Source organism: Akebia trifoliata, chromosome 3, assembly GCF_017979445.1.
Source record: "Akebia trifoliata isolate Shusen 1 chromosome 3, ASM1797944v1, whole genome shotgun sequence".
Lineage (NCBI taxonomy): Eukaryota > Viridiplantae > Streptophyta > Magnoliopsida > Ranunculales > Lardizabalaceae > Akebia > Akebia trifoliata.
This window is the reverse complement of record NC_141377.1, coordinates 54,239,621-54,259,060: the sequence shown is the minus strand read 5'-3', so window position 1 is coordinate 54,259,060 and position 19,440 is coordinate 54,239,621. Positions and strand designations below refer to the sequence as shown.

The following is a 19,440-nucleotide window of genomic DNA, read 5'->3' as shown; positions in this document are numbered from 1 at the left end:
GTGACATTCTACTTCCATAAATGTAAAAATAGAAAAGAAATTATTAAAGCTTCATCAGGGAAACAACCTTCAAACAGATAGGACCTTTCAAAAGTTCACCGCATCGAGTTTGCCATGATTCAACCTCCCTTAGCAGATCCAACAGTAACTCCATTTCTGGGAGTTGAACATGAAATGCCAACATCTATACAACATAAAAAGTTTATAATGATCAAATTAAAATAGCTCAATAACTCTAGGAAGGGTAAAATTAGAGAATGAGATGGTAGTTATATTTATTAAATAAATAAATAAATAAATGGAACTGATTCACCTCCGAGTTTAACTTGTGGAGGACATCAACTTCAATTGTGGCAGGTCTTTTCACTGAGGCACATTGCTTTACGCGATCTATCCAAACCTAGAAGACCACGGTAATGAAATCACTAAATGGAAGCAGAAGGAAAAATTGATAAGCACAAAACAGTGTCTCAGAAGACCTACTTAAACAATAATAAGATAAGGGTCGATGCAAAATAAAAAAGAAATTAATAAAATGAGACCATGTAGCCCTCGGAAAAAAGGGAATACTTGTTAGTTGATACAGAATGTGTCAGCAATAGATACCTTTGCCAAAGAGATCACTCTCGCTAACTCTCCATATTCTTCTAGATAAATCGGTAAGTCACTTGCTCTAGAGTACAATAATTCCAACTCATCCATCTGGAATCACAATTTGTCAAACAGGGCAATTAAGGAACCAAAACAACAAATGAGCATCATTTAGAAAATACAAAGTGTTTTATCAGAGTCATAAAATAAAGAAAGTCGGTGCAATTCCTAAAAGAAGAGATATGGACTTATAGAGCTCTTAAATAAATTCAGGTGAACGGGCAATATTCAAGACAATAGCAAGGTAGCATCTAATCCGAAAAAAGAATGTACAAATCATAATGAAATTAATATATACGTACAGTAAAAGGAAAATAGTGAAAAAAAGAAAAGTATGCATCGATTTAAGATCCTCAATGATTCATATAAAAAAAATTGACAAACTTCTAAGGCCATCATGTGATAAGTAAGATACTGCCAATGGAAAGCAGTAAAATTATTCTTTTTTTCCCGGTTGTGCAAAAGGGTGATGGCGGCAATTGATTCCTGGTCTGTGGTACTACCTTTCATAGACTTCACCAATTTACTAAGTTGGGACCTTCAACAAAAGCAACCTTCTTTGTCCATCATCTAAGAGAGAGAATCAAAAGGAAAATGTAATTACCGAGACACATGAGAATGTTGACATGGCAGATTTGATCTCCACAGCCACCCTCCTTGCTTCTTCTGCATAATCCTGTATGGAGTGAATAAAACACAGCTGCCGAAGCATAAATTTGCTAACTGTGGGGGACAAAACTGTGGAAACAAGTACTCTAAAGTTTGCTTACCTTCAATTTAAGATGCCCAGGCTCATTACATGGCAAAGGATTAATACCAAGTAAATTTTCGACATCTCCCAAGGTCACTTTCTCTATATCATTGTTGCGATGATGCAACTGGGTTTCAACTTTAGAAAGACAATTCTTTACATCCGTTGCCCACTTCTTAGCTTCAGTCAAATTCATTGTCATGTCTCGAACCTGCATGCCAAACTCGCAGCTTAAATCATTTATATATATAACATGGTTGCAAAGATATTGAAGAAATCCACAAGAATCACACAAAAAGAATACCGGATCCATTTCAGAACCAGCCCATAGAAACTGTTCAGCTTCCTTTAGAGCACGAATATAAGCAGCATCCGAGAATGGGTTCTGAAAAATCTGACGTGAGCTCAAAAGCCATTCTTCTGCAAGTTGGGCATGAGTAGCACGGCCACCTTTTACCTGCATACTTAAACGGGCTCAATAATCTTGATATATTTATTAATAATAGAGGATTACTGTATTACCAACCTCGCATTGACAAAAATTGCTTTAAAAAACACATTTGACCATCATTAAGTGATACCAAATAGAGGCAGCATTATGGTACACAATAAAATAAACTTCCTTTGATTGCTTGTATAAACAATCTCAGAGTTTGGGAAATATGTTCCATAGCTAGTATAAACAATGTTCTCATCAAGACTTTGATGGACGACAAGCAACGTGGTCGAAGAATCTACAATGCTCCTGTGCCTGTTCACAATCTTTTACTATGAAAACAGGGTTACTTGAACACTGTGATGTCCCACACCTGGGAAATTCATAACCCTTCCCCCTCTCGCAAGAACTACAAAATGTTTCTTGTGAATTTGAATGTTTCAGGGGATAGGGCAAAGAAATAGCAAAATAGCTATATCATACATCTGTAAACAAACTTGGAGCAGCAAAACATTACTGACAAAAGCACAAAGTAAGAAAGTCTTACTAATATAAGTTAGAAAAGAGCCTCAACGTGAAAAAACAAGAACCTTTTTAGTCATATCATTTGAATCCTTGGAACATAAAAATTGTCGCCTGCAGGTTCTACTTTGGGGTGTCTCCTCGAAATTACATTGATCCATCATAAGCACTAAGTCATTCAGTTCGGCAAGCGTGTGACGATAAAGAAAACAATGATTTCCAGGCTTGCATTCGCAGAGGTGTTCCCAATGCTGCATGGGAGATAAATATCATAATTAGAATGTATAATAAAGTCTTACAAAAATTTCATATCATGCTAATGACAAAGTTATATGGCGGAAGGTGTCCAACTAGTTTTTTTTTATGAAGTTTGTAAGTGTTGATACCATAGACCTGGGCTAAAAAACAGTCCTTACCCAAGCTATTGATCTCATTCTAAACAAACTTACCCAGAGACCTATAGCTCAGTTGGTTGACATATTGCAATGCAACTATGTGGTCGTGGTCATGGTCATGGGTTAGTGTCCAGCTTAAGCATCCACCCAGAAAGAGTTTTATGGTAGCTTCACTGAGTATGGAAAAACATTTAGCTATAACTAGACTTGATCACAACTTCACAAGAATATATCATCATTTTCTTTACCTAATTATATCCCAATTGCCATCTCCCAAGATTGAGGTATTTATACCAATAGATTCATTAAAAAAAAAGGTATTTATACCAGTAGTTTAGACTGATTTTAATTTTAGAAGCTAGAACTTAGAACATAGTCACATAATTGTTAGAAACTTTTTTACTTCATGACTTGTTTTAAAAAACTTACTGATTACTAGTTATTTATCTAATCATCATCTTCTTTATCTACTTGTTAGAAACTATTATAAATTTACTACCAGAAGTTTTCTAAGTTTTTTATTCACAGAAGACTAGAAGTTTTCAAACACTTAGTTACTTATATTCTCTTTCCAAATTCTATTACTCACTTACTTTAGTTACTTGGATTATTAGTTTGAAGTGGTTAAATTTATTTAACTTGTTAGTTGTTACTAGACAGAAAGTGGAAAATTAAACTTCAAATATTAATTTGAATTTGAAGTTTGTACTTGATCATTAGTCTTAAAGACATACAACAAGGTAGAGACTTGGAGTTTTAGAAATTAGAACACCAAGTCTTCCTCATCGGCCAATTCCTCCTGAAGGATATAAGACTTCTTGGTCAAGCTAAAAAGATTGCCGACTGGATGCTCCTACCCCCACCATGCCTGGACCTTTACCTTAAGAAGGAGAGAGGTATATGATTGATGCACCCAAAAAATCGTGACTGTTGGGGTGTATCTTGAGTTGTTGACGGAATCCCTAACTTTACAATGTAATTTTACTTCAATTTAATTTTTCCTAACACCAAAATTTTTGACTTTTTGTGACTAAAAAGAGTAGTATGGAATAGAAATATAGATATTTAAGCGGCCCACAAAGCCTTTCAATAAAATTTTTATTACTTTATCCAAAAGATTATATTAATAAAAATAACTTATACAATGATGCTACATTAGCATAATGTGCATCACACATTCCCCTCCCTAGTATATGTGAATCAGTTGGTGTGAAGAACTGCAACTGCAACTAAACTGCACATGTTGCTTTTACGACCACTGTTAAAGCTAACACACAAGTATCAATGAAGACCTGTAAGTACAGATAGCCATCACTAGAATTTGAAATTTTGCATTTCAAAAAAAGAGGAAAATCAAACAGAAAAAAGAGGCCCACGGATGAGAATATCAGTTTCAAGAAAACAAAACCCCAGATCATCAGCTTACCAGTATTTGCAAACAGCTCCATACAAAAACCTTAACATCGAATACTTCAGCATTAAAGAGAATTTTAGACAAATGAACTTATTTATTAGAGATAGTAGCATGTTCGCATACCTCCACACAAACAAAAGCAGATGGCCTGCAGCTGCATACAACAGCTGAAAGATATAAATACTGCTGGCATATAATGCATGTTGGATCCTACAAAAGTAACAAGGGGTTAACTAAGTATCATCTCAACATCATTATCTCAATAATGGAGAGAGGGCCATATGAGACAAGTGTGCATGACTCTTACCTCTTCAGTACCCACATACTCAGGACGCTTCCGAGGAGACATTGGTGATGATTTGACAATGCCATTTTTCCAGAGTTGTTCTCTCCAAGTTCTCTCTTTATCGAATATTCTAACCAATTCTTTCTTCAAATAAGGAGGAACTTTGCCATCACATTCACTCTGCTAGTTATAACAACATGAAAACAATCAAGAAGATGCAACACACACACACACACACACAAAAAACACTGAAGTAACTGCCTGAATCAATGTAAGAAGCAGAAGGCATAGAGTTCCCCAGAAGAGTTAAACAAACAAAAGGCTGTCTGAAAATGAGACAGGATAGACAGAATCTAATACAGGCCTATGAAAGAATCACTTAAGCATCATATGGAAAGAAAAAATTATCAATGTGAAGTCAGCAATAATTATTACTAGGAAATGCAAGAAGCCTTGAACAGAACAGAAGATTATATTGACCTCTACAATCACTAGCCACACCACACTAACTACATTCATTGAAATTTTCCTGTCTTCATCATCAAAAGAAAAGAGATGTATCTGACACCTAGAATCTGTACATGATGTCTCTGGTAAAAGTTACATCCATGTCTAAGTTAAATTCATGGTTGTCAAAATATAGGAATTTATGAGTTTATTTCTCTATTTTATTTGCACAAGGGCAGTATGGCCTTTTTGCACCTTTTTTTAGACACAATAGAGGAGGCCAAACTTACTTAGTTCGACATCTCCTCCTTCCATTCTTTCTTTTTTTTTATTATCAGTTCCTTCCATTCTTTCTCTTCTCATCTTCTTCAACATCTATTTCACAATGGTTAAATATGAATCTGACTGAGAAAGAAAGCTTCCTTCACTAACAAATGTGGCATAACTCATAGAGAGATACAATTAGACAAGTTAATAAAAAACCTTGGTATAAACAATTTCAGGAAGACGAATTACGAATCTAGAACAGCATAAAAATGGGAACACCATACCCTAATTGTTAGTGGAAAGTTGAGTATCAAGAGTAAACAGATGTACAAAAATGGAACCAAAAACAGTAAAAAGGTTTGAGAAACTGCAACCTTAGCTACCACACATAATAGTTCCTCGTGAGATAAAACCGCAGGTTTACGATACAACTGATATAGCTCAGCTCCAACTCCACCATGAGGCAGCCAATCAGCAGGAGCAAAATTAACAGCCTCAGCGCAATTTAAGCCTGAAAAGACAATTACATATTTAAGTCTTTTACTGGGATAGTTGCTAGTTATGACACATCATCATGCATAAATTCTCATTAGATGGATTTTTAACTTGTAAATGAACTTACCAAAATTGAAACCGGCATGGAAAGACCTTGGAAAGGTTATGACGAAGTTCCCTGGCTCCTATCAAAAAGCACACCACACCACATGGAAATTTGAATAGTATATTCAATCGAATGCAGAAAATATATTTTTGATAAGTTGAATGCAGAAAATATTAACACATTTACAAATCACAGGAATAAAATTACTTCCAGAAATTGGTAAGCGAATTGCAAATAATACATGTAGTTGAGAGAAAATTCAGGGGAAATGTTTAAAAAGAAAGAAAGAAAGAATAATCTCTCTCACACATATATATGTATCATAGATGTATGGTTGGAAAATGTTCTGAAATCTAATACTTCGGATTTTGATAAGAGGTATAAAGGGCTGATTAAACATAAAATTCCAACGACGGTTCCAGTACAAAAAAGCACAGAAGAAATATTAGACAAGTCAGTGGAAGCCCAAGAAAAAGAAAAACTAAATCAGGCTAACTTCCATGCACATTATGTTAATTTCAACTCCACCACAACTAACCTGTAGTACAGTATAAACTGGAACACCATTTTCTTGCAAAACAGATGGATTCAGCATGGTGACAAGCTGAAAGAGTAAATCTGGTTGCGCGTCAAATAGATCCGGAAGACTGTTCCGCATAACCTATATAAAAATTTAATTCATTACTCAAATCATGCTTCAAAAATAAGAACAGCAGTGCAGTTGCAGATGTGGCACTCAAGAAAAGTGGGAAGATCAGAAGCATGACAACTCCATGCATCAAAATAAATGGGGGTCCACAGTTATAATGGAAAGGCTTCCTTCAAAGAAAATGTATAGTGGAGCAAATAATATGAAGTGAGTCATGTCTTGAACATTTCAACCCTGCAGCCACTATTCCATTCATGAAATGCATGAGAAACTTCTTGGGCTGATGGATTCTCCCCCACTAATCCAACGTATTCTTAATCTTAAGAATCTTGTTAAATAGTTTAGGTAGTCACGAAAAGCCAGTTTCTAACATGTACTTTCACACACCTATAAGAATGCAATCTAGACCTAGAGTAGTTCCTATCTTCATCTAAAGATAAGTACCTAGTAAACAGGTATAATACCCGCAAACTTCACCCCTGCTAGCTACTGCAAAGTGGGCTAAGACTAACCAACATAAATAAAACTTTACTCATACATTACAAAATCCCACCTAAGGACAAAAACTCAAAAATATGCTCTTGAATTCTGGGTATATCTATCTTAGACCCAAAAGAAAAATTGGCTTTACCGACCAAAAAGATGTTACAAGTACTTTCCTTGGTCTCCTCAGAGGTCTTTTTGTTCCTCTATTACCAAATATACCAACATATTGTAAAAGGTAACTTCCTCGAAAGAATCCTGCCACTAGGATTAAAAAAAGAATTTAACCAACTATTTCGCAGACACAACGCTGACTGGGGAAGGGTCCAATAAATGTGGAAGAGAAAAAAAAATCAAATCAAATCTTGTTGACCACCATATTATGGATCAAAAGGTAATACTATTCCATACTTTGCACATGCAATATAGTCAATTTTTTATTTAATTATTAACTATTAGATGATAAATCATTAAGATTTTGAATAAAGAATCAGAACAAGCAAAAAAAGAAAAGAGAAGGGGAGGGGGGGGGGGGGGGCAGCATTATGGGGTGCTTCCTTTTTTTTATTTTATAGGAAAGCTGAACTTGAACCCACGACCTCAAAGTGGAATTATATCATGTCAACCAACTGAGCTGTGGGTCTAAGTCCATGGGTGCTTTACTGGTCCCACAAGAGAGTGTCCTTCACCAAGTCCAAGAGGACCTATGGATCATTCTCCCTTCACAGTATGTTAGGGGATCTAGAAGGAGAGAAATAGGTGTATCTTTGAGGATAAAGGCGCATTCACGGCAGGATATGATCATATCAACCGCAAGCTTGGGTTTTTTTGGGAAAGTGTTTAAAGAATTTTCTTTGAAGATTTCATAGTCATATGGGAGTGGGTAAGCAATTTAGTCACAATGTAGCCCTCTTGCTTGGGTCTTGCTTGTGGTTTTGTTTGTGGGCTGGTCCCCTTGACCACCTCTTTTGCTTCCTTTTTTTTTTTTCTCTAATAAGTAAAATTTTACTTGAGGAATAAGGGGTGGGTCCGCTTTTGGAAGACCTCAGGAGTAGGGAGGTTTCCCGTAAAGATTTGTTCCCCGTTCTTTATGAGATCTCTCAAAAGAAAGAGCGGACAATTTCAACTTTCATTTGTAGATTAGGAAAAGACTTCTCATGGGATATTGGCTCCATAAGGTCTTTCAATAAATTTATCAAAAAAAAAAGCCTTTCAATGAATGGGGGAGATAAAGAGTATAGCTAGACTGACTAGTTGTATTGGTTCCTTTTTGGTCCAGATAGATCGGGAGGCTTGTTGAGGGTGGGATGGTTCTCATGATTTGTATTTCTCAATTAGTCCATTTTACAAGTCCATGGTTCAGGCTTACTGTTCATCCTTTTCCGATGGTGTTTCTGTGGGGTGCTAAGATTCCATCTAAAATATCGTTCTCCATGTGGTCAGCAGCTCTGAATAGAATTCAAACCACAAATCAGCTAATTAGAAGAAGGTGAGTTGGGCCAAATTTATGTTCTCTCTACATAGTGTAATGAGGTGGTGGACCATATCCTTCTTCATTGTCCTTGGCTTAGAAGGTATGGGATCACAATTTGTCTCTCGTTGGAATGATCAGGTGTTTTCCATCTTCAACCCAGGCTCTGATCCAACCTTGGTTATAGTGAGGGATTGCTGTTTCCACTTCTAAGTGGTTACTACAGATTCTTGCTCCATTTGTTATTTGTTGGGGCTTGTGGAAGGAAAGAAATTGCAGGATTTTTTATAGCAAGGAGCAACTTGTGCAGGATCTTATCATATGAGTTTTAGGTTTTCTATTTTATTAATGTAAAGGTGTTCAAAGAATTTACGTGTGTATTTTATGAAGATTTTTTGGGGAGATAGGAGTTGGTTTGTTACGTTTGTAACATTGTAATTGCTAAGTGGGTTGTCTTGGTCTCTGTTTTCTAGTTTTGTACTCTCAATGGATTGGTCCTCTCGTCTGCTCATTTTCTAAATAAAATTCTTACAGATCAAAAAACAAAGACAAAGTGGCATGAATGCAACAATTATTCATCAATTATCCAGCAACAAAGAGCTTGATAGACAATCCAATTAGGGAAAAAATAAAATAAATTTTTTTTTTTTATCAGTAAAGATGAATTTATTGAAAAATAAATTAGAACAAACACAAGTAAAATTTAAAACAACTTCATAGATTACCTGCTCAAATGCATGGGCATCACTACCAGGAACGCTATACCAACATTTTGGCTCTCCCCTGAGAAACAATTAGCAACATTGATTAAGCTACAGCCCATGAAATTTTATTTTCATAAATATCTGCAGAAGATATCAAGGATCACAAAGAACGGATGGGTTGTCCATAAGGATCAGAAAGGGGGAACAAGATATGTTGTCACTCAAAATGTTCTATGTAAATGTGGAGAGGCTCAAAATATACAAAAATGTTTAGTAAACATCCATCAAAATTTTGAAAGTAACTTTTGGGAGTCATGAAAAGAGTAAAGAGGTTATGCCATGCATGATGGCAATAATGGAACAAAATGGTCCAGCATTAACTTCATGGCATATTTATTGCTACTATATAACCATACAAGTCCACAGTTGCATCAAACAGATCCAAGAAATCAAAATTATCAAACATGGACTACTTAGCCATATGACAATATAGCAGATATTAGGTATGAAACCTAAACAATAATGAACCATGGTACATATTAACTCCTACTAGCTAACACGTAATACTGACATTAAAAAAGGCAGTTGGAGCGTTCATTTTGAGGTGCATCTCAAGAAAAGACATAGCGAAAAGTCCTCAAGTTGTTTTCTTTAAGGGTTGTACCCATCATGCCCTCGCCACCAGTAATAATGCCCACATTAGGTAAACAACTCAAATGTTAAAGCACTAAAGTACTCCTTGATTTTATGTATTTTTTTCTTTTCATTGGTGGGTGGGGGGGGCATTGGTCGCATTAAAGGTGAGATGAAAAAGTTTAATGCAAATCAACTAGAGCAGGGACATATTTTATCAACAACTTGAGAACTCATTTTTTTTTTAGAACTACAAGAACAAATTTTGGAAATGTAGAAAAAAGGAAGCATGAACGGAATGAGAGTTAGGAGAATAGACTCAAAGTCAGTAAATCCCAAAGTAATCAAGGAGAAAAGTAGAAATAACAAAAAAAAATAACATAAAGTTGTATGCCTCTTATGGTTTTTTTTATTCACGAAGGTTTTGATGGAGGAGGTTGGTGTTCCTTAGCTATCATTGTGCGAACTTCGTGTAAATGGAAACCTCAAAATCACATTTCCTGTTGATAGATCTCCTATTTTCCAAAAGCTTGTAGCAATTTCGCATTCGAGTCACTTGATCAAAGATATAATATTTTTTTTGATCGATAAAGGTACCTTTACTAAAAAGAAGAGCGAGGGGGTCGAGGTGACCAACCCAAAATAAAGAGACAAACACAAAGGAAGAAAAAACGAAATGCCAAAAGAAGGAAAAAACCAATAACAAGCAAGCGACAAATCACTCTCACGACAACGAACAAATCCTATCCCATCGCACGAGAAAATCTACAAAGAAGACCCCTTTAAATTCCTTGTAGAGTTTACTCCAAGAGCACAAGAGCTCCAAAATAGAGAACTAGTCATTCCATTGTAGAAACTTTTCCTTCAAATATGCATTGATTACGCTCTTTCCAAATACCCCAACAAATTGCAAATGGAGTCAAGAACCAAAGAGTCCGTTTAGAAGACGAGAAAGAAGCTCCCCATGCCAACCATGATTCTAAAGCCGCCTTAACTGAGAGAGGAAAACAACCTCCTATCCCGAATAACAACAAGAAGTGCGACCAGATGTGATGAGCCACCCTGCAATGAATGAGTAAGTGATCCACCGTTTCCACCTGGGATCTACACAAACAACACTGGTTTGGAGAAATAAAGCATCTTCTGAGCAACTGGTCTAAAGTTGCGAGTCTCCCTAAAGCCACCATCCAAACAAAAACTGAAATCTTAGGAGGTATCTTGCCACCCCAGACAAAAGAGTGAGGGAAAATTATTATACTACTTGAAGCAATATAGTCATACAAAGATTTAACCATGAATTTCCCATCCCGAGTACGAACCCACAGGCTCTTGTCTTCTGAGGAATTCTGCGCATAGTTATTCCCCACCTGAAGAATTAGCCCCCCTAGCATGTCCACCTCCCAATCGTTGAATGTTCTTCTAAACCCAAAGTCCCAGCTTAGCATGCTATTTTCGAAGTTCTTGAACGCAGAGACGACTTGGTTCTCTTTCAAAGATAAATTGTATAGAACCGGGTATGAGTCCTTAAGAGGACAATGCCCACACCACCAATCCTCTCAGAATCTCACCTTGTTCCGCCTCCCCACCTTACATTTCACTCTACTCTTGAAAATCGTAAGTCTTCTAAGGATGCCTTTCCAAACTCCGCACCCCAACGCACCTCTCGCCAGGCCACTCTCCCACTCATTTCCTTCAACACCATATTTGTTGGTAATTACTTTCCTCCAAAGACTTTCCCTTTCCTCCCCGAACCTCCAGAGCCATTTTTCCAACAAAGCCGTATTCATAGAGCCAAAATTGTGAATTCCCAAACCCCCATTCTTCTTAGGTAAACATATCTTACTCCAACTCACCCAATGACGTTTTCTCACACCGTCCTTGCCATGCCACAAGAAATCTCGGCAAACTCTTACTAATTGCGCTTCCACAGACCTTGGCAGAGAGAATAAAGAACAGGTGTAGATGGGAATGCTGGCCAGAGCGCTTTTAATAAGAGTAATCTTTCCACCCTTAGATAACAACTTAGCTTACCAACTGCTAAGTCTCTTTTCATCCTTTCTATCACCGGCTCCCAAATGTCTTTTTTAGTGTAGCCCATTCCCAAAGGAAGTCCCAAATAAGTAGATTGCAGAGCCCCAGTCTGAAACCCAATGGAGGCCGTCGTTGCTTCTAACCCTTCTTCCTCACCTACCGCAAATAGCTTGCTCTTACGAAAATTTACTGGGATACCAGAGATTGCCTTAAAACACCCAAGAATGCCGCTTAAGAAGCAACATGACCGCCCACCTTAGTATAAAAACCTGTAAGCTCCCCCTCAACCACCGCCTTGGATAACATTCTTCCCAAGGCCTCCATAACTATCACAAACAGAAAATGCGACAACGGATCTCCCTGACGAAGACCCCTCAAGCTTCTAAAGTAACCAGTTGACTATCCGTTGACCAAGACCGAAAACGTGGCAGTTGAGAAGCATTTCATAACCCACTGGATCCACCTATCATCAAAGCCCATTCTCCTCAACAGGTATTTCACCAAATTCCAGTCACATGATCATAGGCTTTCTCAAAGTCGACTTTGACAGTTTTGCACGTTTGTAGACATTGGTTTTATGGTAGCTCAAAGATAAATTATCCCTTATTTGAATATCAATATCAAAACTATTTTTGTTTCTGAGCTCTATGTTATTGAAAAAGAAATGTGGTGTGCAATATAGTCGAGGCTGAAATTTCATTGAAGGACATCTAGTTAACTTTGGAAGCTATTTCTAATTCCCCAAATCCTCTTCATATTGCTCCATTCGATGATAGTAAAGCTTCTTCTTTATTGACGATAAAGTTTATTAACTTCTTTGGTTCCAATATCTCGAGAGGGAGGGATCGTTTCATGCTTACTTTGTGAACAGGCAACGAAATTGAAGATTCTAAACCAATTTAATTTTCTTTTTCTCTTTCTCTACTTTATAAAATCATATAAAAAAACTACCATAGACATATCAAATATGGAAGGGAGCACAAAAAGATGTAGAGACCTCATTTGATGTGCCTAGGGAAGGAACCCAATAGAATCCAAATAAAGTTGTCATGTGTCTCCCTCACAAAATTCATTTAAAAAGGTCAAGATTGGTGTTCCGCATTTTCAATCCTCCAACTCGAACACCTGTTATCTTGGTAATAAATACCAGAGAGCAAATCATTTAGAGCCACAAAAGGTTTAGGAGAAGTAGGTTCATGTAGAAGCATTTGACCGATGTTATGACAATTTCTTATCCTTTAGTAGGCACGAATGAGCCTTGGGAATCCAGTTGTTGCTAGACTAACAGATTGTGTGCAATGGACAAGAGGCGATTTTCCCTACTTACAAGGCAACATGGTCATCTCTCAAGCCTATAATAATAGTAGGCCAATTGCATCAACCACTTCTTTTATTACTTAGATGGTCTCACACATTTTCTATCGAAAGTCTAGAAGTTATAAATGAGTTTCCTAATTGCTTTTACTTCAAAGGTCATTTTTTGAAGATATGAAAGGAGCCATAATGGTTAACGGAGTACAACCAGTTTTTCAAGATGTTTTCGAGGGATGGGTTTGTACTAGGTCTACTTGGGGTGTATCACGCAATCTCCAGATTGTCATCCATCCCATTTTGGGTGCAAGAAGTAGAAAGCAAAGCAAGAAATTGATATCTGGACTCTTGAGCTCATTCATCTGGCATAAAATATTAGAAAGAACATCAATTTGCACATCTCTTGTAAGATTAATAGGGAAATTAGAAGAAAATCCATTTTTTCCTAGAGCGTGAAGAAGAAGAGAAAGGTGCAGGTAAAAAAGAAGCAAAAAAGGCTCTTCGGTTTTCCTTTTTTTTTTGCGTAGGTTCACCAGTCCTTGGAGGTATATTAGCAACTAAAAAGGTGGATTTTTAGATTCAATTTTTAAGGAATTCCAAGCTATATATCTGGACTCCTTATCTACAATCTCTCTCTCTTCCTTGTGGTCATAATTTGCATTTCCTTCATTCTCATATGTTACCAATAGATCCTAGTGATGAGTACATTAGTGCTTCACACTTTAGAGATTATCAAAGGAAGAAGAGGATAGAGAAGCCCATGCACAATTATCGTTATGGTTAGATGATATTTATTTGGACCAAGTTTAAGGTTTTAGTGGATACTTTTACTTTATAGATTTAATGAACAACAAATAGAAGTGGCAAATCGAGATGGCCTACCAAAGGAAAGAAAAAACAAAAGACAACCATAGAGCTACAGGTCCGACATATTAAAAACGCACTCCCAACAGACAAGGATGTCCTCAAAGAAGATCCTTTTAAACTCCTTGTTGATCTTACACCAAAAACGAAGAAACCCAAGGATCAACAAAGATAACTCTTGGCTTGAATGAACCTTCCCTTCAAACATTCTAACATTTCTTTCCTTCCAAAGGCGCCAAGGAATCGTGAACAGAGTTAAACTCCAAAGCAACCTCTTGGAAAGACGAAATCTCACCCCCAACAATGTAGAAGGAGATGATTAGCCAACTCCTCATTACGCAAACACATACAACAATAGAGACAGAATACAATATCTACATGACATCCAGAAGATTCCACATTACAAAGATGCAGGTGGGCTACTATAGGGGCATGGAGGGCCTATTGGGCCTCATTTAGGATCTTATTTGTTACTTTATTTCTAGAAAAGGTTTTATTAGTTGTGGGAATTTTGATTAATTAGTTATGTTTAAATCGTAGCAATTGGTTTGTTTTAAGTGTGAGATAGGATTTAGAAAAAATTTATATATTCTTGTAATGCCTTTATTTTAGGTAGTTTTGACTAAAGTAAAGGTTGTTTTTGAGTTTTTCTTCAGAGAATGGAAAGGTGTGAATCCAAGGTAGAATCTGAACTTGTATCCATTAATTTCTTCTCCTTCATCTCTTGTTTCTAGTTTTTTCTTATATTTTAACAATTCCCAGCCCAAATTTCCCAAATTGAAATCCTATCACTGTCCTAACTCTTGACCAAACCAGTCCCAATCCCTAAAAACCTCCCAATCAAACCAATCCTGGCCTAAAACTACCCCAGCCCTCTATCTCCTAACCAAAACCGTCCCCAACCCTAATACCTTAGCTGAAAATAACCCCACTTATCCAAAAAAAAACCAACCTAGATACCCTGACCGAAACCTACTCCAGCCCCAAAACCCTGGCCAATCATCTTAAACAACCATAATTCTTATGCTAAACCCTAATCTCCAACTATACAAACCCTATATCTCCCTTTAGGTGATTACCATTACCCAATAAACTCTTCTTTTAGGCAATTGAGGAAAATAATTGTTGCTGTAATTGTTTTACATTTGTTGGATTTTGAAGCATGCCATAATCTACTACTACTAATAATAATAATAAAACATACCATACTTTGAAAGAGATAAAAATGCCCCCATCTAAACGTTCTCACTCTCTTAAGCGTGAACCCATTTTTTCACAATGATATTCTTGTCATTGAGAAAGAATGACATTTTAGAAAGGGTAAATAGTCTTTATAAAAGTGCAAAATTATATTTTGGGAGGAGGGTCAAAGTTTGTGGACACAAGATCTTTGAAGGGCAACATACATCAGAGCCGGGGCAGTGTGCTTTAGTTTCAAAGAGCCTTCCAGGTGCAAAAGTGGGAAATCAATAGCCAATCCTAATTCTCTTGTAGTTCAAAAGCCAAAAGGAGGACAGATCCAAGGTTTATCTAGGATCATGTTACCTCTGAATGGTAATACACATTGTTGGGCCTTCTTATGTGGGTAAGGAGGGAAAAAGCACCCCCCCCCCCCTCTTTTAAAATCAAATATCCTAAAAAATCGGGGTAGTAACATTATGGTCATATTTTTCATTTTCAAAAAGTGAACAAAATGCACCAACTAAAGAATGTGCCAAGTCCAATCTTAGAAACAAATTCATAAATGGTTAAGTAACTTCATAATAAATAAATAAAATTACAAAAGAATACATACCAGTGTAAATAATTCATTGAATAAAAGCAGTGGTCTTCGAAATGCCAACAGAAGGATGAAAACAACATCCCAATGTACAGCCAAGGCACCATTACACCAGCAATATTGTCATGAACAGCACGAAGCATTGATCCTCGCAATTTGGGCAAGTTATTGAGATTCCATGGGCATGCAGTATACTTGTTCCATTCCTCAACCTCAACCGATGGTGGCCTCAAATCACTTACTCGAGGAAAACCACTCCCATACAAAGAAGTATCCAAGTCACTACCATACATAACTTCAACTTCACCAACCGATCCCTCCACAATTTCCCAAAACTTTTTTTCCATTTGCATACGGGTAGCACATGTTGAACCAAACCATTTCCTCTTGGCCCTATCGGCCAGCCGCCTAAAAGTTTCTAATGAAAACCGCTTTCCAGGCACGAAACCAAAGCTATCCTTGTCAGAATTCACACATTCCAAACAATACCAGTTCCCAGGCGGAACTTGCTTTAGTGGTGGTGAAAGACAATAAATATGCCAACCCCTATCACACCTATCGCACAAAAGCATAACTTCTCCATGCAACCCACTTCTACATTGTTCGCATATTTGATCAAACTCTTCTTGATTCTCTAACTTATCCACTTTAACTCGGTCCCCATTAGAATTTTTCCTTCTCCGTTTGCAACTCGAAGCATCAGAATCATGTTCACAATTCTTATCCCCACGCATTCCCCTCTTAAACTTTTTCACGGTCTTCCCACTATTCAACCTACTATGATAATTCTCATAATCATATAAATGCTCTCGATACAACTGACACAAAACATGCTTCGAACACTCCGTAATCTTTCCAACCAAACGCACAAACCTACAAACTTCCCCCCACTTTTTCTCCTTAACAACCTTATCATAACCTCCATAACGCTTCACAGCATTAAAAACCTTACACAAATCTAATTCTTCTCCTTCGAAAACAACTTTCTTCCCACTTTTCCTCCCACAGTGATCTTCCAAAAACCGATTATACTCCAATTCAAAGGTCTCGGGATCACAACCAGCCGATCTCGCTTGTAATTGATGAATAGCTTGTGTTTTTGTAGGAAAAGTGAATGTTTCTAAATTTAGGGCAAAAGGTGGTTTCCAACTCTTCGGCGGAACAATTCGACAAATCCCATATGGTTCTGCTTCTAATCTAATCTTATATATAAACTCTAAAGGATCTTTAAATTCCTCTTCAGTTGGATAGAACACAGGTCCTTGTGGTATGTTTAATGCTCCAGATGAAGAAACTATAGAACTGTTCCCTAAAACCCCTTTTTCAACTGCTCTAGGTCTTCCTTTCCCCATTAAAAATCCAGAATTCGTAGAAAAAAAGAAACTAGAAACGAAAACACGTAGCAATTGAATGACTGATGTTGAAATAAGAGAAAACCAGAGAGAATTTCTAGGGTTTCGACGTACCTTTATTGAGAGATTTTAGAAAAGCTTTGGTTCAGATCTTTAATAGCGGATTCGTCTGGTTTTATAAGTCTTCTTGAGTGGAAGGAGACTGTTTTGTTTTTCGTAGGAGATTTGATGGTTAAGGAAACGATGATCGTTTATAGGTTTAGGGAGAGAGAGAGAGAAGGGTCTTCTATTTGGGTTTAATTCTTGTCGAAATTACAGAAATATCAGTTTGTTTTGGCTTTCCATGTTTCTTAGGCATGATTTTCGGAGGATTGATATTGCCCGGGTTGGAGAAAGTCTAAAGTATCCCTAAGGAAGTGATAATTCCAGGACTTTTACGGAAGTTTTCTCCGAAATATTTAGTAGTTAGATTTGCTGTACTCTTGACTTGAAGTTTTGATGTCATTAGTTACACGTGGCATAATTTCGTGCCTACTAATCCATAACGGACATGGATATTGGAAGTACGCGCTTACGCGGGATTCAGTATATTATTAAAATTCCAAATCAAGTCATATTTTGGGAGGGTAGGCTAAGAAGTTTCCTACAATGAAGGTGAAATAAAGGAGATTAAAATCTTATTAAATAATAAAAAAATTTATCTACATTTTGACACACCCCTCTACCTTTTGGTGATTATTTGAAATACCCCTGGTCTTTTCTAACTGACAAAAATGTCCCTTGACTTTGGTCTTTTCTTATAACTTAATACTAAATGACCTTAATGTCCTCATATTCAAATTCTAATCCAAAAACATGAGATTTTTTTTTTGCCCAAAATCAATCATTTTAAAGTTCTTAAACCTATTGGATAAATTCTTTCTTATCTAATCTATTAAACTTTGTCTTAAATTCAAGGAAAATTTTCTTCAAGAAGCTGATAGAGGGACTATTTTTCTAAATCATAGTTTTGGGTGGTCTCTTAATAATCCATTTAATAATTTTTGTTTTTTTCTTAGCGGTCCTTAGACCTCATGTCCCACATTTTTCAAGATTGCATGTCTTAATCATTCGAACTCATCATTTTCATTACAAAAAATTGGATTTTTGGCATCTCAATCGAGTTTAAGAGATTTCATTCCATCAAAAATTACTTAAGAAGGAATATGGATTAGAAGCTTCAGATGGAGCTGATTTTTTGGGAGAATGATCTCTATGATAAGAAGATCATCCTCACAAAAAATCAGTCAAATTTCAAATTTCTAAATACATCAAAAGTGGTTTATAAATTATTGGTAAAAAATCGACAATCCACATTCTAAATTTTTTTCATGGGATTAGAAGGCTCAGACTGGGCTGATTTTTTGTGAGGATGATCTTCTCATCATAGAGATCATCCTCACAAAAAATCAGCTCAATCCAAAACTTCTAATCTATATTTTGAAAAATGGTTGTTTTTCACTTATGTCCCTTGAACGCCCCCCTTTTAATATAGTATTAATTTCCATAAAGTCCAATATTCTCTAGCCAAAATCCCATCATATTTTTAGGTTTGAAGGTTAAAGTAGATAGAATCTTTAGGTTAAAGATGAATGGTTTTGAAGAAGAAAGAAAAAAAATCAGTAGATAAAGGCATTTAAATCATTTTCAATGATCCACAATAGAAGTTTGATTTCATTATCTGTTCGTTGAATCAACATCTTGAAATGTCTAATTTTATAATGTAGATTGAGAAAAATATTTACTTAGATAAAATATTTGAAACAATGTCGAATTTGAAAGTTGCCCAGATTTCAATAATGGGGTATTCTCTAGTTTTGGTTAGAGCTGTAAAAAAAATAGCTTAAACTTTTAAAGAAATTGATAACTTATACATCCATATAATGCTCCTATCAAGTTCAGGCATTAAGAGTCAAATAATCAACCACTAATCAATATAGGTGATACTAGGAGATGATTTAAATGGGTAAGAAGTGGAACTTTTGATTAGCAGTGACATACCAATTGTTCCCATTCTTTGGGGGTGATGGGTCTCACATCGAAGGTCTGAGATTTTGTTCCCTCCATTAGGAGGTTATTTGTCAACTAAACAGGTCCTCTAATCAAAGAAAATTTTATATGACTACCTATCCAAATATTTTGAAAACAAAACTTTGAATCATAATTCATGCTATTTCTTCTTTAAGAAAGATGTCTATGAAGGAGAACAACCACCATCTTTCCTCGACAGATATTGGACAGTTATTCAAAGGATAATAGACGTCATAGAGTTGACGAGAGATCATTTGTTCGTGTACAAAGAAGAACAATTACAACCTCAATTAGAAAGAACATACAATTTGATAATTATAGA

The 19,440-nt window shown here is 36.4% G+C and overlaps 1 protein-coding gene across 3 annotated transcripts in view; it reads right to left on the bottom strand.

The window, feature by feature from the left end:
- LOC147408019 (transcription factor jumonji (jmjC) domain-containing protein) overlaps positions 1-17,348 on the bottom strand; it is a 34,140-nt gene extending 16,792 nt beyond the window's left edge. The window contains exons 1-15 of one of the 3 annotated variants that reach the window (XM_086436849.1): positions 17,163-17,348; positions 15,712-17,079; positions 9,099-9,156; positions 6,309-6,431; positions 5,792-5,849; positions 5,544-5,680; positions 4,477-4,638; positions 4,293-4,379; positions 2,429-2,611; positions 1,707-1,859; positions 1,422-1,613; positions 1,256-1,327; positions 607-702; positions 314-400; positions 68-184 (exon numbers count right to left, since the gene is read on the bottom strand). In XM_086436849.1, coding sequence (XP_086292975.1) covers positions 68-184; positions 314-400; positions 607-702; positions 1,256-1,327; positions 1,422-1,613; positions 1,707-1,859; positions 2,429-2,611; positions 4,293-4,379; positions 4,477-4,638; positions 5,544-5,680; positions 5,792-5,849; positions 6,309-6,431; positions 9,099-9,156; positions 15,712-17,048 — 2,862 coding nt within the window. In that variant the 5' untranslated portion in view covers positions 17,049-17,079; positions 17,163-17,348. Of the gene's footprint in view, positions 1-67; positions 185-313; positions 401-606; positions 703-1,255; positions 1,328-1,421; positions 1,614-1,706; positions 1,860-2,428; positions 2,612-4,292; positions 4,380-4,476; positions 4,639-5,543; positions 5,681-5,791; positions 5,850-6,308; positions 6,432-9,098; positions 9,157-15,711 lie in introns of all 3 variants that reach the window. The other 2 variants (XM_086436847.1, XM_086436850.1) reach the window with 2 other exon arrangements.
- Between the last annotated feature and the right edge of the window lie 2,092 nt (positions 17,349-19,440).